Source organism: Ictidomys tridecemlineatus, chromosome 4 (genome assembly GCF_052094955.1).
Source record: "Ictidomys tridecemlineatus isolate mIctTri1 chromosome 4, mIctTri1.hap1, whole genome shotgun sequence".
Lineage (NCBI taxonomy): Eukaryota > Metazoa > Chordata > Mammalia > Rodentia > Sciuridae > Ictidomys > Ictidomys tridecemlineatus.
In genome coordinates this window covers 55,148,870-55,172,422 of record NC_135480.1, presented here as the reverse complement: position 1 = coordinate 55,172,422, position 23,553 = coordinate 55,148,870, and the positions used below count along the sequence as shown (strand labels likewise).

General features: G+C 39.2%; 1 protein-coding gene across 3 annotated transcripts in view; it reads left to right on the top strand.

Moving 5' to 3' along the window:
- The first annotated feature begins 6,907 nt into the window (after positions 1-6,907).
- Syt9 (synaptotagmin 9) overlaps positions 6,908-23,553 on the top strand; it is a 165,125-nt gene continuing 148,479 nt past the window's right edge. Inside the window, exon 1 of one of the 3 annotated variants that reach the window (XR_013437772.1) lies at positions 6,908-7,582. Coding sequence is in view for 2 of the 3 variants with exons in the window: in XM_078046551.1 (XP_077902677.1) it covers positions 7,438-7,582 (145 nt within the window). In the remaining variant the exon portion in view is untranslated. The remainder of the gene's footprint in view (positions 7,583-23,553) is intronic. The other 2 variants (XM_078046551.1, XM_021720716.3) reach the window with 2 other exon arrangements.

The window sequence follows — 23,553 nt, the reverse complement described above, 5'->3', positions numbered from 1 at the left end:
TGCATAAGACCAAAGAGGCAAATATTGGATGTTTTTCTCTCTTCCCTCCCCAAGTCCTTCTAGTCTTCTTTCTCTCTGTATTTACAAAAAAAAGAAAAAAAAATTGGGGGGGAGGGGAGGTCAAAACCACTTGTTACTAAGCAAAGGATCAAGAAAGGCTTCCTGAAACTCTCAAATATTTAATACTCATATTCTCATCCATGAATGTGCACATTGACCTTTTCTCTTAATAATCAGGCACCTGGAGCCAGACATGGTGGCACATGCCTGTGACTTGGGAGACTGAAGCAGGAGGATGGTGAGTTCAACGCTAGTGTCAGCAATTTAGGGAGTTTGTAAGCAACTTAGTTATCTCATAATAAAAAAATAAAATAGGGCTGAGGATGTGGCTCAGGGGTTGAGTGCCCCTGGGTTCAATCCCTGGTACCAAAACAAAAACAAAACAAATAAACAAAACAAAAAACCCAGGCACCTGAGTATGGGCCAAACTGCACTGTTTTTCAGCACTGGGGAGGGAAGCTTGCTACAGAAGGTAAGGAAATGTGTTAGTTATTTAGAATCTTTATTGGGCTTGGGTTGTAGCTCAGTGATAGAGCGCTTGCTTGCCTGGCACACGTGAAGCACTGGGTTCATCCTCAGTGCCGTGTAAAAATAAATAAATAAAATAAAGCTATTGTGATAAAAATAAAAATAAATAGAATCTTTCTTTCCCTTAAGTTAGTGGGAACCATGTCCACTTGTGTCACAGTCTAGCTGATCTGGATGTCATTAATCTTATACAGAGTGACTGCACCTCAGACCTGTCCAGGATGAGGGGCATTAGCTACTTTGAAAGGCAGCTTCAGGGATTAAAAAAAAAAAAAATGTTTAGAAAAACTGATCTGCCCAGCAGCTCAGGAGATTGAGGCAAGAGAATCACAAGTTCAAGGCCAGCTTCAGCAACTTAGTGAGGCCCTAAGCAACTTAATAAGACCCTGTCTTAAAAAATAAAAAGGGCTGGGAATGTAGCTCAGCAGTAAAGTACCTCTGGGTTTGATCCCCAGTAAGTATCCCCACCAGCCAAAAATTCATCAGGTAGGGGAAGATGCACAGATCCAGGTTTTTCTCTGTCACAGCAAAAATCTGACCTCTGCTTTCTACTCTAGCCTTATTCTAATCAGGGTCTACTAAGACATAGCAAAGTAGTATGTGACCTCTGACCTGGAACATTGCCTTCTGTCCTTCAGAGTATTCCTCAATACTAAATGCTAAAACTAATAAATCTATACTTTCTTTAAAGTGAAAGAAATTGGAGTTATAACTTGTAGTTGTCAATCATAAAACCAGGAAGGAAATCACACAGTCTTAGGGAAGAGGAATAACGATTTTTAACATACCAAAACAATCTGCTCCTTGGGATAATGGTTTAATGATAACAATCACATGGACAAAGTGGTGCTACTCAATTCCCAATTTTTTTTCATTTCTTCTCAAGAAAAATTCACTCCAAAGAGAGAGAGAGATAGAGATAGAGATATTGCTTAGAATAGAACAATGCAAAAAAAAGGTTTTTTTTTTTTTTTTTTTTTTTTTTTTGGTTTTTCACTTCAAACAGGAAAGGATGAAACTGATAATCAAGACAATAGAGTGTGATTGTCACAGAACATGAGCTCTAAGTTACCTCTAATCTCTTGGTCCAGATGAACTGTTCTTCAAGCTCCAGAAGCAAAGTGTGAGGATGAATAATACCTCTTTTGGATAATTAAGCAGAAGGTTTGTGAGCATGTCAATGGAGTGCTAATCACTAGGAAATATCACAGGTTCACTGAGAACCAGTTGTACCACTTGAATTTTATTTTCTTTTGTTAGAGGCAAGGAATTCTATCAACCAAAATGATGATTTTTAGGAAGTTCTGCCATTAGTAATCCCAAACTATTTCCCAAGTACAGAATCTATGTTTTGGGAGTGGGATGTAGTATGAAACACTTATGGGATTTCATCCACTGCTTGTTGAGGTACTGTCATCCAAACAGCAAGGCAGAAACTTGAGGTACAAAGAGAGCAGGACATACTGCATGCCACCCATTGAATGACTACACCAGGAGGTTGGGGTTCAGCTCAGGTGCCACATTTTGGAAAGAATTACATAAAGAAGACAATGAACAAGATGACAAGAAGACTTGGAGCAATGTCAAACAAGTAGTTATGGGGTATTTTTATCCTGGAGGTAATCCAAAGCAGTAGTATGATATAGAAAACATAGGCTTTGGGGCCAGGCAAACTTGAAATTGAGTCCTGGCTATCAACAATATGCTGTGGGATCTTAGGGGCAGCTATCAAATCTCTCTGAACTTGTTTCTTCCTCTGTAAAAATGGAGATATAATGTGTGTGACCACGTTGGATGATCAGGAGGAAATGCAGTAATATATATAAAATACATGGTATATAGCAATATAACAAATGCCCAATAATCATCTGTTTCAATCAATCATTAATATTATTGCCAAGAGGACATCACAGCTGACTTTAAATGTCCTTTCCCAAAGGCTCTTTTCCTCAGCATATAAACTGTAAGTTCTCAAACTTCATGGTTCAAAAGCACTACCAGGAATCATATCCATGGTTTAGTCATTCTGTGCTGCTGTAACAGAATACTTGAGGTTGAAAAATTTATAATGAACAGAAATTTATTTTCTCACAGTTCTGGAGGCTGTAAGTCCAAGATCAAAGTGCTAGCTGATTCAACTTCTAAAGGGGGCTCACTTTCTGGCTGGCAGACAACTGCTTTCTCACTCTGTCCTTGCATTTGAAGAGAAAAAGCAAACACTGATAATTCTTCTCAAAGTACACTCATCCTATTGGATCAGGGCTTCACTCTCATGACCACATTTATCTTTAAATACATTCTTAATGGCCATATTTCCAAATACAGTCACATTAGGAGTTAGGGCTTAAACATAATAATTTGAGGGGGGACACAATTCAGTTTATAGCAGTATCTCTTACCTCTCCTATGATGTTTTCTCCACATTGACTCTCATTCTTTAGGATGTTTCTCCAGCAGGATTTCCTGCAAAAGTTTCAAGACCTCTTAAGCCCTAGACCTCTTCCATCCATTCTGTTGATTATAGTAAGTCACAAGGCCTGCCCAGATTTGGGGAGAAGGGGAAAATATATATGTATTTTTAATGTATACACATATATGTATGTACACACATGTATATATATTAATAAACGTATATGCACACATATAAACTTTGTGTACCTATGTGTACAGTGTTTATAAAGTCTACAGAAGTGTACAGTAATATCCAGTAGATAACTTCTTGATGGGAGGAATAGTGAAGTCACATTGTTCAAGGCCATATGAAATGGGAAAGATGCCTGTAACTGTCTTTGGAGACAATGTACCAATTTGTCCTTGAGCAAATTATTTAACCACATGACTTTACTTCATCTTTAAAGTAGGAAATAGTCACATGTTGCTTGATAATGAGAAATGCAACCTTAGGTGATTTTGTTGTTTGAACATCTGAGTGTACTTACACGAACCGAGGTGCTCTGGCCTACTACTTAACTTGGCTTCATGGTATGGCCTATTGCTCCTACAAACCCGCATAACATGTTTCTGTACTGAATCTGTAAGCAATTGTAACACAATGGCAAGTATTTGTGTAACTATAGGAAAGGTAAAATAAAACTATGGAGAAAAAGATTTAAAAAATGGCATACTTGCACAGGGCACTTACCATGGATGGAACTTTTAGGACTGGAAGTTGCTCTGGGTGAGTCTGTGAGTGAGTGTGAGTGAATGTGAAAGCCTAGGACATCACTGTATACCACAGTAGACTTTATAAACACTGAACACACAGGCCACACTAAATTTATAATTTTTTTCTTCAGTAGTAAACTAACCTTAGCTTATTGTATCATTTTTACTTTGTAAGCTTTTTATTAATTTTTTTTGACTATATAAAATTTAAAACACAAATTGTAAAAGTTTATGAAAATGTTTATATCCTTATCCTACTGATTTTTTTTTCTATTTAAAAAAATTTAACTTTTTTTGTTAAAAACTAAGGCACAAACACTCACTTTAGCCTGGGTCTACACAGGGTCAAGGTCATCAATATCACTGTCTTCTATCTCCATGTCTTGCCCGCTGGAAGGTTTTCAGGAGCAATAACATACATGGAATTGTGATCTCCTATTGCAATAATACCTTCTTCTGGAACACCTCCTGAAGGGCCTTCCTGAGGCTATTTTAAGTTAACTTTTCTTTTTTTATAAGTATAAGGAATACACTCTAAAATAATGATAAGCTATATAGTGTAGTATGCTGCAGTCTGGCTAGACACAAAATCACGAGCCACTCAAGCAGGAACAAACTTTATTATTTGAAAATGCTGCCAATGCCCCGTATGCCCCTGGGAACAATCCCGATCGACCCACAGGGCGTTCTCCGGGCATCCCAGAGGAAGTTCTTCCCCTGGAATTCCCTCCTACTGTACTTCCCCAACCAATGGGAACTCTCCAGGAGTCCTCTAGCAGGTCGAGGTGAACAGCAGGAGTCCAATATCCATATGAATGCAAATCTTAACATAATCATATCATCTCAATGGCTAGCTGGCATCACCTTTCAACCAAAAATGCCATGCATCATATTACTTGGCTGTGGCTCTTAGCAGTAGTAAATACATAAATTAGTAAAAATAGTTTGTTATTATCAAGTGCTGTGTTCTATTCATAATTGTATTACTATACTTTTATATGACTGGCAATGCAGTGGTTTGTTTACACCAGCATGTCCATAAACGTGTGAGTTATGCATTGGGCTATAACATTATAACAGCAAAGATATCACTGGGTGATAGGAATCTTTCAGCTTCATTATAATCATACATGTGGTCCATTATCTACCAAAACTTTGTTATGTGGCTCATGGCTGTAAAACATTCACCACTTTGGGATGTTGTGAGTAATAGATTAAGAAAATGTGTTCAGCACCTAGTACATTGTAGTAGACACATAATACTAAAAACAAAAACATTGATTGAGCCCATACTGTGTGGCAGCACTGTTCCTAGTAATTTACATATATTACTTTAAGTAATCTCATTAACAATTCAATGATGCACCTATTAGTATTATCTGATGAGAAATCTGAAGCACAAATATTTAACTTGCACAAGGTTGGTTGCTTAGTAACTATTCTAATTCTTGAATGTCTTGCTACATGCTATAGCCAAAGGACAGTTCTTTGGTTTTGTTTCTCTTTAAACTGTTTTAAAGTTGACAGTTGATGTTGTTAAGCACTCTTCTATTAAATACTCCTCATCCCTTGACCTCTAGGACTCTCCTCTGTTCAGCTTTTCTTCTTTCTTCTCTGATTGCTACTTTCCAGTCACCTCATTGAGCCACATTTTAAATTCCACATTTTTCTCCTATTTCTCCAGTTCTTCTTTCTTGGAGGAACCCATACAATATGGCAAATCAGTTTCTGCCTTTCCACTGTTGATTGTGTTTCCCCTCTTTCAACTCTAGGTTAGCATTTCTATGTGCCCTCAGGGTCTCATTGCATATGAGTCAGGTATACTTTTTGAAATTTCAGTGTCTTTCATTTCTTCCTTATTCTACTGTTGCAATTTTGTTGATAATTGAAATGTTTTTCAAATTTAGATGTTTCTATCAGCTACTGATTTACGCCTGATCTAGGGTCTTTATCATATCTTACTTGGTTTATTAAAGTCATTTCTTACTGTTTTCAGTTCCTTTCTGACATAGGTGTTATATTTTTACAGGTTTAACACCCACTTCTGCCAATTTCTACATCATGCTGTCTCCAGTGTCACCTTCAGTGTTACATGGCCTTTCCACCTTCTATAAGTTTGGAGTACCAATACCTGCTCAACTTTATCCATAGGCTCCCTCCCAGCTGGTTTCTCCTCTCTCCTCATTTTCCTAGACAGAGGATGTGTCTTACCGCAATTCTCTAGGAATAATTCTTCACAACTCTGCATTTTCTCTACTATTCCCCTATAAGCTCCTTGAAACCTAGCACCATTCACAGCAGGATTTCAAATCTTCCATTTTGGGTGAACACTATGGAATCTTGAATATTTTTCTGTACAATATGTTTTGCTATGAGATGTCTCTAGAGAAAGCATAACCTTACGGCTTAGAGTGTGTGTCCAGCTATGGAGATTCCTTTCTAACTGTTCTAGAATGAGGCTTGTTACTAGCATTAAGGAAATCTTCAAAAGGAGAGGAAAAGGAAGAAAGGTACCCTTCTCTCCTGTATGAACTTGGGCAAATGACACCTTTCCGAGTACTGGTTTTTCAATAGCAAAATGAGGATAATAGGTATACAGACTTTTTGACCCAACCAGAGAATTAAATAAGATTATACATACAAAAGGCTTGTGGTACAGTGTCTGACACACAAGCAAAAGAGTTCAATATTTCATGATTATTTTTGAACTTACTGCCGGAAGGCTGAAGACTTGGGAGGTTAAGAGATAACTCTGAGGTCCCTTCCAAATACTAAAATCTGGGGATACACTCCCGTGGTGCTGGGGAAATGCTAACAATCCTTGGATTTCCATCAGTTGCCTAGAAAACCAGGTCAGTCTTTGCAGGAGTCATTTATTTGACCTCCTGACAGGAGAGCTTCCACTTTGTCCAAATCACCACGTGGGTGAAATCCTTCCTTTGTTGTTAACTCTTGGCCCCAAACCCAGAATTTGGGCGTGTAGAGCCCTCAGGTCCATGGTTTCTGCCAGGAGGCGCTTTCCAAGTTCGAGGCAGGCACTCCGTTTTCTATGGGTGTGGTCCAGATTGCAACCTTAGCGCCACTCATCCCAGAATGTGCCTTGGGACAGACGCTGCAAGAAGTAGTGGAAGGGGTGCTTGGTTTTGCATCACGGCAGATGAACTGGGTGGCGAGAGCGTCCGAAGAAGCACGCACATGCTCACACTCTCCAAGCTTGGGCGCGGCTGTTCCGAGTGCGAGGTTCGAGTCGAGTTCGGTCCGCGCTACGCCAGAAGCCGACAAGCGCCCCCGGTATTCGGTGGGCGCCCAAACGAGGGCCGCCGCGAGCCTTCCCCGCGGCGCGCACCTCTGTTCCAGCCCCGCCCCCCGGCGGCAGCGAGTGGCGGGCGGAGCGCGAGGCTAGAGGCGCGCTGGGCTGCGCGGCGCCACCTCCCCTCCGCGCTGGAGGAGGGACCGAGGGGCCGGGCGGGAGAGAGAGAAAGCCCGACCGGCCGGCTGGGGAAGAGCTGCATGCAACCGGTGGGAGGCCGGGCCGGCTAGGGCTCCGGCTTGAGCTCGGAACGTTTCTTGGCGGGTCTCTGGCGGCGAGCGCGGACCGCCCGGCGGCGGCGGCTCTGAGCTGGCAGGCGGAGGGCTGTCTCCCGCGCCCGCCTGCCCGGCGCGGTCCGAGGATGCGGGGGGGCGATGCCCGGGGCCAGGGACGCGCTCTGTCACCAGGCGCTGCAGCTGCTGGCCGAGCTCTGTGCCCGTGGGGCCCTGGAGCACGACAGCTGCCAAGATTTCATCTACCACCTGCGGGACCGTGCCAGACCCCGGCTCCGCGACCCAGGTGAGTGCTGCCACCGCCGCCGCCGTCTGGCGCGACCAAAAGGGCCCTAGGCTGGGACTTGGGGATGACCGGGGCCTGAAGCAGAAGAGCGACGCGGACTGGCGGAGGGCAGGGGGTGGCCACTGAGCCTAAAGAAGGATCAAGAAGCAGTGTGCCCCGTGGCCCGATGCTAGAACCGGGCAGGACCCGGGCGGGACCCGGGCAGAGGCTGCTGAACGGAGGCCGAGTTAGGGTGGGCAGGGATAGGGCAGGAGGAACCACGCCCGCCACCTGCGCTCCCCTTTACAGGGTTCCTGGGGGCAGCTCCTGAGCTCTAATATTGGAGCTCTACTTCCCAGTCTCTGCGTCTTGAGCCAGGGGAGGCCCGGCGGCCTCCCAAGCTATGAAAAGAGGGACGAGGCCGGAGGAAACTCTGGGAAGTTGGGAGTTGGGAACGGACCCCGGCTGCGGCTGAATCCCACAGGGAGCTGCTTACCTTGGCTCCTAAGCACCTAGTTTCTTTCCTTGGTCTGGGCTGAAAAGGACGGGACGGGATCTGGAGGTGGGAAGCTACTGGTTCTGGGCAGCTGGGCCTGAACCCATTCCCTGCGGGTCACAAGGCGCGGAGATGGCCTGGGCCTGGGCGCCTGACTCCAAGGCACCTCCGCCCAGCACACTAGGGTGGGTTTTCTGGTCATGGCTTGTGCACCTGCTGTTATCCCTAGTGAAAGTTGAGAAGCTCCTAACTTTGGAAAGTTAATTTATTTTGGCATTTGACCAATTAAGGTTGGAGGAGGGAGTTTTAGTGATGCCATTTGATTTCCCCAAGGGCGCCTGGTCTCGCATTCTTCTCATCCACTACTAGTTCATTCCTTCCAAATGTTTGCATGAGAGTCTTCTCACCTGGAGAGATTGTTTTCCTGAATATTCTCCTAACCTAAGAACTTTCAAATTAAAAAAAAAAAAAAAAGCATATTGTGGTTGGATTGTTTAAAATGGGATGAGAACATGGCCTTTCCTTTGATATTCCTGTGTGTAATAAATATTAGCAATGAGCTATTGCTGTGCAAATTATTCAGTGCCAGTTTACCTCATTTTAAGCCAATCCATTATATAAAAATACATTTGCCCAAAGGATATATTAGAGAATTATTTGACTCCTAAAGAGATTCACACTGAGCCTGACTTAAATAGAATATCCTTGATAGGATATTCAAGATATGTGTGGAAAATGCAGCCGTTTAAAGTTTATATCAGATTTTCCGTACTCAAAGCATTTTTTTTCTCTTGAAAAAGAATGATTATTGTTCTGTACTGCCTGTGGGTTACATTAGTAAGTTTATCAAATGATCACTAATGTGTTACCTCAAAGAGGATTCAGTGATCCTAGTTGGATTTCCCAGGAGGTTTAGTATCCAGCTTGTGTGTGGCTCATTGCTAGATGCTTTGCCCTGCATAGATCAGAGATGCTGATGAAGTGCTCCTCTCACCAACACAAGTCCCAGAAATATGTCCTAAGTGTGTGATGTTCTGGTCTTACACAGCAAGATTACAAGATCATTTTTTAACATGCTTCACGCAAAGCAAGTGTTAGTGCTAAAATGTCTTGCTTTGTTACCTGACACTGTGTCATGGGCTCTCCTTGTTATCCCACAAAAGCCATCATCTTTGGCTTTATAAGAGAAGGTGGGTGGGCTTGTCTAAATTGCATGTTTACCACACCAAACCATTTGGGCCACTTGGCCGCTCTGCTCCTTGGAATGGAGGGACTGAATTCCATGTTCTTAGGCTCTCCTCAGGCCCTACACTGGCCAGCCCTCGAGGAAGAGCCACAGAGAATACTCTTTAGAGAGGAAATCTGATTCCTTGGCTGAGAAATAGCTGTAGATAGGAGTCTGCCCTGCTGCTCTTTGAGTTCCTGAAAGCAGTGCTCTGCTTTCTTAAACTAGGGCACATGGTTTTGAGGTAGCCGCATGCCCCTCTGGCTCTTTAGTTTGTGTCAGAAAGTAGCCTGCTCATGAGGCAGGGGAGGGAGACTGCAAGTGCAAGGTGAGAGGAAATGAGGCCAAAGATGACATCAAAAGTGCACCCTTTCCTTCAGGGCACTTCAGCTCAGGCCAAATCTCCCTCCATTTCCTTCCTTGCTTGCCTTGCTCACATTAATTCTTACATCAGATGCATTTATCTCCGTCCCGCTGAAGCTGTTTGTGCAAGCCAAGAGTGGCCTTAATCTGTGAGCCCTAAAAGCTGAGTGGCTGGAGAAGCTACACTGCACAACACTATGTGAATAAAGCTATTGTGTGGTGTGAAGCAGAACAATTGTGTAGAGGGGCCTTGGTGTATGGGTCCCCAGAGAGAGTTGTCTGTAGATGGGTGACTTCCATTTTTTTTTTTAAAGAAATCCATCTGAATGCCACCTTCCAGCTTTCTTTGCCTATTGTCTGTTCATACCCACACAGTGGTAGCTAGCTTTTTCAAACTCCACTAAAAATATTAGTTATAAAAGGAGAAAACTAGATATAATCCCCTATGGATAGCAGAGTGATACTCTATCTAGGATGTTTGTTCATTTCTTCAGAGGTAGGGTAAGGCAGTGTCACAGACCAGTGTGCCTGGGGCAGAAAGAAGAGTAAGTGAAAAGGTCCTGAGGCAGTAACATCACTGCTACAAAGAGCAGTGACGTCAGAGGTGATTGGAGAATAGTGAAAAAATGGAGAGTGACAAAAAATGTGGTCAAAGGTTGAAGAGGGCAGATCATATAAGGTCTTATGAATGATTGTAAGGACTTTGTGTTTATTCTGAATATATACAAAGCCTTAATTATTGTTGAGAAGTGACAACATTGAATGCTATGGTGAGAAAATGCTGTGGAGGAAGGATAAAGTCAGAGAAAACTGTTAGGAAGCTATTTCAGGAATCCAGAAAGAGGTGATAGTTAAGGATAGATCAGGATAGTGCTAATGTAGGTGGTGAGAAGTAACTGGATTGTGGACACAACTTGAAGGTACAGCCACTAAACTTTTTGTTTGTTTGTTTGTTTTTAAGTTTTGATACTAGGAATTGAACCTAGGACCTCATGCATGCTAAACAAGCACTCTACCACTGTGCTACATCCCCAGCCCCACTAGTATTTTTGATGGAAGGAATGTGAAAGATGAAAGATATATTAGGATGATCCTAAAGGTTTTTGACCTAAGTAACTCCATTTGCTGAGCAGAAGATTTCACAAAGAAGGTTGGAGTGGGGAGGGAAATGACAAGTTTTCTATTTTGTTTTTCACATTTTGTACGTATTAAGTGTGTGATGCCTCTTTAGGTAGACAAGCTTAGTTGTATTGTAACTTGAGATCTGAATATTCAGAATATTTTCTAAATATCACCAACTGGTTTATGCTTATAGTTTGTAACTGGAGACTTCATTGTCAATAGGCCAATTGGTTGTAGAGCTGCATTTATTGTTGGAAGATTTCCCTTGTAGGAATTAAAAGCTCTCTTACACTTCTACTTATTGATCTTGTTTGAACTTTTTTTAGAATTAGTCTCATCCCTCTTCTCCATTATACACCTTTGGCTGTTAGGAGGGAATAATCTTAAACTATCTGGACCTACTGTAGTCCACGTCTGGAAAGACAATAGGATTAGATCATATAACTTCTAGTTTTTAAACATGTTTTTATAACTTTCCTGTGTTTTTTTGTTTTTATTTTTGTTTTTTTTTTTTTTCTGGTAGGGTACCAACAAGCACTTTATGTAGGTCATTTCTCTTGGTCCTCCTAACAGTTTTCTAAGACTTTGCTTCTCAAAGCTCTGGTCTGTGGGGTGGGCCAGCAGCATCAGCAGCATCTGGGAGCCTGTTAGAGATGCAGAATCTCAGGCTAAAACCAGATCTACTGACTATGAATCTATATATTTATAGGATCCTCAAGGGAGTTGTGGGCACATTGAAATACCAGAAGCATTACTAAAAGTTATTGGTATATATGAACAAAGTGAAGTGTAGAGAAGTAAAGTAGCCAGAGGCTATGTATCTTTTTTTTAAAAAAAGAGTTTGGTCTAAGTCAAAGTAGCTTCTTAGGTAGTCACATAACATTTACAGTTGCCTCTTGGTGCCTATAGGACACTGGTTCCAGGACCCCTCATGATGTCAAAATCTGAGGATGCTCAATTACCTTATATAAAGTGATGTTGTGTTTCCATATAACCTATGTATATCCTCCCATAAACTTTAAATCATCTCTAGATTGTTTATAATACTTAATGCTATGTAAATAGCTGTTATATTATTTAAAGAGTGATGACAAGAAAAAATTTATACATGTTCAGTACAGATGCAATTTTTTCTAATATTTTTAATGGTTGGTTGAATCCATGGAAATGGAACCCACAGATATGGAGGGATGAGTAGACTAAGAACTTAGAAGTTATTGTGAAAGAAAAAATATAAAAGTCATCCTTAAACCTATTTTCTCTATTCTGTACTTGTGTAATTTAATCCTCAATTGTAGGTTAAATTTATGTAACTAGAGATCCACCTTAGTATTTTATCACAAATTCTGTTTTCCAGGGTACTGGTTTTCCATTCATTCCATCTTCGTATTCTGGAGACTCTTCTGCATGTACCCAAGGTTTATAAAATATTCACAAGGTCTGGTTGTGAAGCAGAGCCTTAAGTCTCATCATTAGTGATCCTTCTCTCCAGATAAATGTTACTCTATTTGGAAAAAAATTTTTAGACAAATGATTTTAAGCTTTGGCTGTATATTAGAAATACCGAGTTCTAACAAACAAATAAAAAGAAAACAACACAAACTTAATAATGACCAGGCTGTATCTTAGACCAATTAAATCAGAATTATCTGAGGGCAGGACCTGGTATCAGTATAATTTTTAAGTTCTTCATTTGATTCTAATGTACAACCCAGTGGAGGACAACTTTGAAACCAGGAGGCAAAGAATGAGAGCACCTAACTCTTCTTGGCTCAGATCACATTTCTTTTTTTGCAAAATTAGGAAAAATGGTATCAAAAACCAGGGAGCTTGACTATTACCCTTGTATGGTTAGATTCCATATCAGCTCTTTCCTAACTTTCTTGTGACAATATTATGCCAAATTTTATTTTGAGATCTCTTTAAAAATATCATGAAAAGAATATATTGAGACTCTATTGTATTTAACCCAATTTGAAGGAGGGCTGAAGAATCTCAAATTATATTGAGAAAAATATCGTTCAAAGAGTTCATTAAAGGCCAGAATGCTGGAACTTTGTTAATGTCACCTTGTGTTGAATTATGGTGAAATCACTTATTAGGAAATGTACGTGTGAAATAATAATTAAATATAGTTTCTAAGGAAAAAAATCTTCAAAATAACCATCATGATTAAGGGTTAGTCTTAATTCAAACTTTTCAAGTCAGTCAAAAGAAAATAAATCTTAAAACACTGGATTTTTATGAATAGACTTTGGTGTGATTATGCACAATGGGATTAATTTTTTAAAAAAATTAATGTTAATTGCAATCAGGAAATAGAGTCTTTTAAGGAATGAGTGGCATATTGGATGCACAATATGTGAAGATCTAATTTGCATTTACTTCAGTGACATTTTAGGGCTTCTTCATAAATATTTTATTTAAACAAGTGTGTTTTCATCTCTGTGGGATTCCTCTACATGGGCCAGTGAATGGTTTAGACATGAGGTAATTATCAAGAGGGGAAAACAAAAGCAAATTGTGGTAAAGGCATCACAGGCAGCCCTGTGGCCAGCTGCCTCTCTCAGAGTAAACAATCAAAAGCTCATACTTTTTGATGTGGGCAAAACTCTGAAGTAAAAATTAATCTGACAGCTAAGGGAAACTCATGCTAAAATTCCCTATTATGTATAGAGCATAAATATTGTTTTCACTGGAAAAGCATACTGGCACTTTTGTGTTCATGTGTGCATGTGAAATTTTCTATATGGTTGCTTAGAAAAAATTCATAATCTCCTTACCAGAGTGACTTGAGAGAACTTACAAGTTCACATACCAATGTGTATAGAATAAGGGGAAGAGCTTAGTGAGAGGCCTAAATGGGAGAGCAGTATCATTTTTTAAGGATAAGGTAGAGTATGCACTTCTCTCTGAATGAAATTACAACGTGAGTTGTGGAGTTTTCACTGTGATCATTGATCTTCCTAGTGCATCACAATTTTTTTCTTTCAGGTGTTTCATTTAGTTGGCTCTCTAGGAATGTCTGTAGACCAAAGTAAACCCTGAAGAGTATGCTTTGCAGATCTCCTTGAAATATTCATGCGTCCTTGTGTGTGCATTTTATCACACAAAAATTTTTTTAATCAACAGTGATAGAAATGTTCTTGAAAGTAAAAATAAAAAAGAAAGAAAGAAAGGGAACAAGAAAATCACTGAGAAAATCAGAATAAGCCAAGGCTTTGGAGTCAGACTCTGACCCTGCAATTACCAGCTTAGTGACCTTAAGCAAATCTCCATTTTATTCATCTGTCAAATGGGAGTAGATGGGTCCTGCGGCACAATGCTCAGAGTAAATGTTTTATTAATTGCTTGATAAATAGGTATCATTGGTAGTAGTATCATCTGCCCCACATATCTTTTTAGCAGTGGTCCATTGGCATTTATCTATTTTACTTATACTTAATCATATGTAGGTAAAATTTCTTGCAAACATAGCATTCTATCACTATTTATTGCTGCATGGTCCTGGACAGGTTATTTAGCCTCTGTATCCTGTTTTCTCATCAGTAAAATGGGTTACGAGGATCTGGCTTACTAATATCTAGGTAAAATATAGGATGCCAGTTCAATTTAAATTTCTGGTAAACAGTGCATAGTAATGCATGGAATATATGTATGCAAAGCAGTTGTTAGTTGTTTATCTGAAGTTTAAATTGAACTGGGCATCCTGTATTTTTATTTGCTAAGGCTGGCAACTCCATTCTAGTATCTATTTCATAATACATGTCACATAGTTACCATATTATCTGACATGTGGTAAATTCTCAATAAATATTGGTCATCATTACTATGATTACATAATTTTTCCATGAGGAATAACCATTGTTCAGTTATTATGATTATGACTGTATGAAAGAGTAGTTATACTTTTTTTACTTACTAATTCTTTTGGGGGTGTTTCCAGCTTTTTAAAAATTTCACTGGATATAAATCATGTATCTATAGTCTCCTACTTTGTTTTGGGAAAAAAAATTTAAATGTTAAATTAGCAACCATGAACTCAAATTGATTTCTAGAAGATCTATGTTGATTAGACCTGCTGCATGTCTACAACAGTTGGTGGTAGAATGTGAACAAAAGGTTGTGAATTGAACACTTTTATTTAGTAGCTACCAAGTTATTTCAATTTGTATTTTATTGATGGTAGGATTGAATATTTTGAATATTTTAACCTACATGTAATTTTTATTTATTCTATACAATGTGCCAATTTATTTTTTGAGAATATAAGTGTTTTCTTACCAGTTTGTTTTATGTAGGATGTAAATATTCTATTGAATTAGCTCCTAGGAGTTCTGAATAGTGAATTATGTTTTTTGACTATAATTACTGTATTATACAATATCATCTTTTAAAATTTCAGGGATACATTGTTTTTCAATGCAAAATAATGCCTTTATTTGTATGAACTAGGATAAATATACAATTTATATTTTTTAATATTTTCTTTTCCTCCCCATTTCACCCTTCCCTAATGTAGCCTTTATGCTAGCCCCACTGATTTGATCAATCTTTTCTAATTAGAATTAAGTTAAATTTAAAAAGCATTCATTGAGTGCCGCTTAAGTGCCATATACTAGGTCAGGCCTCAGTATTTTGAAGATACATTAGACAAGCTTACCACCCCTATGGAATTGAGATAAAATAATAATTTCAATTAATAAAGTCAAGTCAGGAAGGAGATATGTACTGGATATATAGTGCAGGAAAAGAGAAGTAATTAGCTGACTTGAGTGCATCTATAAAGGCTTCCTAGAGAAGTTATTCTTGGGGTGGAGCAGTTTGCCTGGAACTTGTGGGTGGGATGGGTGTTCTAGGAAATTACAAAGGCTGCAAGACAGGAGAGAATGGATCCTTGGCAATAGTAGGTGCAGTGTGTGCTGGGAATGTTGAGAGCTGAGATTTCCCTATAAACAATGAAGTCCTTGTATGCCATTGTCAAAGTCCTTGTATGCCATTGTCAAAGTCCACTGAGGACGAGGCTGGGACACTCTGACACAGAAGTCTTGAAAGTACAGTTTGCTATGATGAGCCCAAAGGATCCATTTTCAGCAAAGTACTCCAGGAGATTTCCAGCTAGGGGAAGTTTTGTGACTGTGGCTTCTCCTGTCTTCCTGATTCCTCATGGGAAATACACCTCAGTTGGTGCTGATGATGTTCTCCCTGTGTAGGTAAAGTCCTGGCAGACGGGAATCACTGAATGGAAGGTTACCTATGTTAGATCCTCAATCATATCACTCTGAATATCAAGCATAATTACCTGCTTACAGTTGTAAAGACTGCCTTTAGCAAGTTTAATCATCTGGTTCAAACATCTGGGTTCTGGATATAATTTCTGACTATGCCAACAGTGACATCTTGCTTCCTTGCCTGGTTATTTAGTAATGAAAAAAAAAAACCCAATATGTTCAGTTGCATTGCAAAAGTGTAGTCTGTGATTATGTACAGTCTGTTTTCTCTGGTGTTATAGGGCCCAGACGGTAGTAAGCACAGCAGACCTGCTCAGTGCCCACCAATCCATGCTGTGGAGATGTTTCTTTCTTTTTCTCTGTCAATTGCTAAGTAACAGACAAAATTATTTAAAAGAATTGGATCAAATGTTCTTAGGTAGGTCCCAACTGTCTGCTTTTCGAATGTGTCCCGACCCTACCTCCACATATACATTTTATTTATCACATTTATGGAATATGCCTGACTAGCTATTTCAGTTTGCATCAACTGTAGTACTGGAGAACCACTGAAAGGTTTTAAACTAAAGATTGAGTTAAGCAGATTTCCCTCTTAATTAGATCATTTTGGAGACAGGAGGAAGATTGATTAGAGACGTTATAATTGGGGTTGCCTTTAATTTCCTCATTATATGTTTATTAAGCATCTGCTATATGCCAAGCTCAGTTCTGGGTGAAGTCATTTAATGACAGTGATATGTTCTGAGAAATGGGTTGTTAAGGAATTTCATCACTGGAAGAACATCACATAGTATACTCACACAAACCTAATGGTATATGCCAATCACTTGATATGGCTTCTTGATATAGTCAAGAGACAGGGTAAACTGGAGATGTATGAGGCTGCTGCCAGTGTAATATGTCATACTGTTTATGGTAAACCTTGTAAGTTTATAAGTAGAAGTATAAGTAAAAGGCATAAGCAAAAAGTATGATATAATACATACATAACCAGCAACAAGGTATTAATTATTATCAAGTACTGTGTACTGTTTATAATTATATGTGCTATACTTACATGACTGGCAGTATAGTAGGTTTATGTACACCAGCATCACCACAAACATGAGAGTAATACATTATGTTATGATATTAAGACAGATAAAATTTAGTAGGTGATAGGAATTTTTCATCTCAATTACAATTTTTGGGGACCACCATTGTATATGACATCCATCACTGACCAAAATGTCAGTGTGTGGCACATGACTGTTTGTACAAAACCTAGAGGCCTACATACAGGCATATCTGTATGTACATACATGTAATGGTATATACAGCAATGTTGTGCAAACAAAACAAGTGCAAAAAATTTGCCCACATGGAACATACATGTTGGCAAATGGAAAATGATAGTATATAAGTTAATTAATTGCATAGTATGTTAGGTATGATCTAAGAAAAAAAGTATGGGAAGAGAATAAGGCATAGAGATTAAAATAGCATCACTGAGAAGTTGCTTATGAGTAAAGATCAGGAGATGCAGGAGCAACACATGCACATATCAGGGGAAGAACATTCCAGGCAAGGAAACAATAGGCAGAAATGTCCCGAGGCAGGGGCCAGTGGGTTTGTAGAGAAGTTGACAAGAGGTAGGGTAGTAATAGGTGAAGTCAGAGAAGTGATAGCATTCTGAGTGTAGAGCCTATAAGCCAGTGTAAGGAATGTGACTTTACTCAGAATAAGATGGGAAACCAATAGAAAAATTTCAAAAGGATCACTGATCAGCATGTGGAAAACAGACTGTAGAGAGAAAGGTGGAATCCGTGACAGCAGTCATGAACCGAAGAATGTAGGTGAGAGATGGCGGTGGTGTGAATCATAGTGAAAGCAGTGGAGGTAGTGAGAAGTTGTTCAATTCTGGGAAGTTTGAAAGTAGAGCTGACAGGTTTTACTCTTGGATGGATGTGGAGTGTGAAAGAGAAGAATTAAGCATGACTCTAAGATTTTGTCCTGACAACAGAACTGTAAGAGAATTATGTTTGAGGGGAATGATTTGGAGCTAAGTGTTGAATGTGTCAAGTTGGAAATGCTCATTAGTGAGTGAAGTAGGGGAACAGACTAGAAACTTGGAAACATGAGCCTGGAGTTTGGGGAAAGATGGCTGGGCAGGAGATATACATGTGAACGTTATTGGCATATGAATGATATTAAAATGAGTCTGACTGAAATCATCTAGGAAGGCAGTGTGAGTAGAGGAGAGAAGGTTACTGAAACTGAGTTCTGGAACTCTCCAACACTGAAGGTTTGGAGAGAAGTTGAGGAATCACAAAGGAATTATAGAGGGACCAGAAATGAAGAAGAAAATCCAAGCAAGAGCATTGACCTGGAAGCCAAGCTGAGGAAGGTGATGGAAATGATGTAGTACGGAGTACATGATGTGGGGCAAAGAAGGAAGGGTTGCTAGAGAGATGTCTTTGGATGGGCACAGGAGTTCAAGAAAGAAGTTTGGACTGTAGCTATATGTACCAAAGGTACATGCAAAAAATTTGAAGCAAAAAAAAACCTAAAAAACTAAATGAGCTTACTTTTTCAGTCTATCTAGACCACTAGAACAAAATCACCATAAACTGCATGGCTTAAAACAACAAACATTTATTTTTCATAGTTCCAGAGGTCAAGAAGTCCAAGATTAAGCACTAGAGATTTAGTGTCAAGTGAAACTCCATTTCTCAGACATGGCATCTTCACTCTGCCTCCTCACGTGGTTGAAAAGGGCCAACAAGCTCTCTTGAGCCTCTTTCCTAAGGGCACTTACCTTATTTATGGAGGTTGTGCCCATATTTTCTAATCACTTGCCAAAAGACCTCACCTCCCAATGTTATCATATTTGGAATTAACTTTCAACATATGAATTTTTGGGGAAACACAGACTTATGGACCACAGCACTAACCAAGGGGTGAATGAATATAGAAACGAAGTTAAATACTCAATTAGAGGTCGAGAAGACAAGGAGAACCAACAAGGAAACTGAGAAGACTCTGCAAATAAAGTGGAAGAAAAATCAAGAGTGTGGTGGTCTGGAAGTGAAGAAAATATTCGTGAGAAGAGGGAATGATTTCCTTCATGAAATACAACTGATAGCTCGAGTGAGATAAGGACCAAAACTGACTATTGCATTCAGCAACATGGAGGTTCATTGGGTAACCTTGAACTCAGTGATTTTGGAGGAGTGATGGACAAGTGGAGTTGATGAAAGTCTGACAAGGGTCTCTTCAAAGAGGAATAAGAGAACAGAAATTGAAGAAATAGAACAGAAACATTTTTTTTGATGTATGAAGGGAAAGGAGAAAAATTTTTTTAAAAGATAACTTTTAAACATTTTCTTTTATAATTTTTACAGTTTTGTTTTTAAAAAGGAAAATTACTAGATGTTTGTATGCTAAAGAGAATGGAAAAATTATGCAGAGGATTGAACTATTGGAGTGATATGCTGAGTGGGTTTTTCAATAGTTTGTTCATTGTCAAAGAGTCAAGGCAGAATATTTGGGCACAGGTGTGAGATGTGCTGTGAAAATTCCATAGAAGTTTGTCTTGTGATTGCTCTTTCATTCTCAGTGAAATAGGAAGTAGCAAAATGATCAGCTGAGAGTGAGGATGGGTCTGAAGTGATGGAGGTTTAAAGACAGGAGAATAGTAAATGATTGTCTAGGAGAGTGGGAGAATGAGTGGTTTAGGACCTGGAGGATGATTGCTGGGAAATACTTGGGTCCTGCTTGAAGTTGGTAATCATGCATTTAAAATAAAATCCATCAGCTTAGGTATGTTTTATCGCCCATTACATTCAGCTAAGTGTTTACAGACCTGAGAAGTTTGTGTTTATATTGGGTTTGTGTATATATAACAATGAAAGAGTAGCAAAAAACTTTAAGGTGTATAGCACAGAGTGATGGAGTGATTGACACTGAAATTTGATTGGAATAAGAAAAGAAAAATGGACATGGAAAAGGATTAGGGATAGTGAAGAGGTAGTAGAACTATTGGATTATAGGTCCGAGAGGCCTGGGATGATTTGGGGGAATGACGTGAAGAGGAGGGGTCCATAGGATGGGATGCCTGAAGTCATGATGATGGAGGAGCTGCACTTGTTTCAACCAGCTCCAGGGCATGACCAGCTCTTGGGCATGATAACAGTGTGAGGCCCCACAGTAGGGTGAGAGGACAAATTACTGAGAGGAGCTCAAGAGCTAAAGTGTTAGGTTTTTGGAAATGTTATCACTACATGGATATTGAATTAACCAAGAATTATGATGAAGGTGGTTTGGAGAGAGTGACAGTAAGCCAATGAGTGGATTGTTCTGGGAATGGGTGAAGTGATCTGAGGAGTGATAGATGTCTACAACTCAAGAATGGGTAGTTGTGGTGTAGTCAGGCAATTGGATATTCAAAACTGGGGGATTTTAGAGAAAACGTCAGTAGGTGGACGACTGTTAGTTTTTATCTAGGCAGAGGTGTTGAAGAAATAATTATTTATTTAGTACTGAAGATTGAACCCAGGGATACTTTACTACTGAGCTACCCCCTAGAGCCTTTTTATTTCTTATTTTTGAGATAGAGTTTTACTAAGTTGTTTAAGGCCTTGCTAAGTTTCTGAGGCTGGCCTCAAACTTGTGATCATTCTTCTCAGCCTCCTGAGTCACAGGAATTATAGGCATGTGCCACCCTCTTAAAGGAATATTTAAGGCAATAGATAGATATTTAAGGGGTAAAATAGTCTGTGCAGTGATACAAAATAGGGGGATTCTGATTCCCAATTGTCTGGTATGCATTCCTGGGAATATGTTCCCATGATTTATTAGATTTACTACTGGAAGTCAAGTATGTTTTGTGGGAAAATAATGATATTAATTTTGAGCATCTTAAATTGGAGGATATAGAGATACTTGGTGCCAGAGTAGTTGACTGGTGGGCCCCTGGGAAGAAGTTACTGGGAATCAATGAGGATAAGAAATGGTTGAACACTAAGGGCCCTTTATAACTCAAAGGTTTTTGGAGAGCAGTTACCAATTCTGGCTATGCATCAAAATCAATTGGTGGACTTTCAAAGGCACAGCTGTCCTGCCCTGATTGATTAAATCAGAGTCTTCAGGGTGACACCTAAAATATCCATACATATGAATCTGATGTGTAGTCAGGGTTGTGACTGACATACATTAATGGCCTGCATGGGTTGAAATTACTTTTTATAGCCTCACTGTCAAAGTAAATGCTCAAACATCTGTATAAAACTCTCATATAATATTATGTGAAGAAATACGAACACAAAAATGTAGTAACTATGTATCACTGATACCTTTTAAAAAATCACAATGGGAGTAATCTTAAATTATTAGTAAATACAGCTGCTTTTTACACAATTAATAATAGATTCTGTAGAGAATTTAGTTGCAGGCTATAACTGTCATCCTAGCACTAACTAAAATTGCAGTTTTCTTTATTGCTAAGTAAACAATATGATTATCATTTGTTCTTAATTTAGGATAACCATATGATAAATAAACTCTATAAAGACCGTAGGCCATGATGTTAGAGAATGTGGTTCCTTTATTCTTGTAGACTGTAAATCATCTTGCAGTATGCTTACTTCTTTTAAAAAAAAATAAAGTCCCTGAATCAGAGCAAGAAATTAAATACGAACGAGGAGGCCACATTAGAATCTCTTTTAACACTTTATTCAGGTGCCTTTTACTGTATTTTAAATTTTTATTGTTTTGAATAAGATGGATACCAGTTGCTGGTCTAGCTGAGCTCCCTCTGAAGGCCTCCTAGATTATTTCAGAAGGAATGAGAAGACAGGTCTGCGTGCTCTTTAATCTGTTCCACCACGACTGCTACTTTAGATTTAATGTAACTATAACATTCTGGATTTATAGGTCATCTCTCTTCTGGAGCTTTTAAAGTATTTTGTATATATTTAATTTTGAGGGAGCTAAAATTTATCATGTTGCAGAATTTATTTGAGAAACAGTCTACAAAGAGAACTAGAAAATCTCACAAAGTGTTTCATTTTTTTCTTCCATATGCAGTTGGTAGAAACATCATTGATTCCAACTCCATGCTGCTGTAGAAGCCATTTATGTGTGGATTACTGGAGGTTTCTCTGGAAGGGAAATCTAATCTCCACAGGTTCAGTTTGAGAGGATCCCCTTGGCAGACTGATACCCATTAAAGTATATCCATTTTTTAATCTTTTAGTTTTTATATTGTCTTATGCTTTAGTAACTCAATCACAATTGTCTTCCTAGTGCCTCAGTGTGGAAGTTAGGAAGTTAAACTGGGCAGACTCACAAAACAAGAACTCTGGGGGCTGTGGTTTTAGCTCAGTGATAGAGCACTTGCCTCACACATGTTCTGGGTTCGATCCTCAGCACCACATAAAAATAAAATAAAATAGGGTAAACTTTTTCTTCTATTAGACAAAGAGTCTCTGGTTTGATTCCTAGATCCTTGATCCATTTTGGGTTAACTTTTGTGCATGGTAAAAGGGATTCACTTTCATTTTGTTGCATATGGATTTCCAGTGTTCCCAGCACCATTTGTTGAAGATGCTATCCTTTCTCCATTGCATGTTTTTAGCACCTTTGTCTAATATAAAGTAGTTGTAATTTTGTGGGTTAGTCTCTGTGTCCTCTATTCTGTACCATTGGTCTACCAGCCTGTTTTGGTTCCAGTACCATGCTGTTTTTGTTACTATTGCTCTGTAGTATAGTTTAAGATCTGGTAATAATTTCCATCACGTGGGGTTAGGCCCCAATTTCCTTAATAAGACACCCATAGCACAAGAATTAAAACCAAGAATCAACAAATGGGATGAATTCAAACTAAAACGTATTTTCTCAGCAAGAGAAATACTATGTGAGGTGAATAGGGAGCCTACATCCTGGGAACAAATTTTTACCCCTCACACATCAGATAGAGCTCTATTCTCTAGGGTATACAAAGAACTCAAAAAACTAAATATCAAAAACAAAACAAAACAAAACAAAAAAAACAAATAACCCAATCAACAAATGGCCAAGGACCTGAACAGACACTTCTCAGAAGAGGATATACAATCAATCAACAAATACATGAAAAAATGCTCATCATCTCTAGCAATCAGAGAAATGCAAATTAAAACTACTCTAAGATACCATCTCACTCCAGTAAGAATGGCAGCTATTATGAAGTTAAACAACAACAAGTGCTGGTGAGGATGGGGGTGGGGTGGGAAGGTACACTCATACACTGCTGGTGGGACAGCCATTCTGGAAAGCAGTATGGAGATTCCTTGGAAAGCTGAGATTGGAACCACCATTTGACCCAGCTATTCCTTTTCTTGGTCTATAACACCAAGAAAACAACACCACCAAAACCCTAAACACCTGAAAATGGAACTCTTTGAGAAATCTTGAGTAAAAAGCAAAAATCAGAAATAGAAGCTTAAATTATAGACATCAAGAATACAGTGGAAATGAGAGCACATGTATCAAAACTGGGGAGTTCAGCCAAAGCTATATTTAGGAAACAAATTGC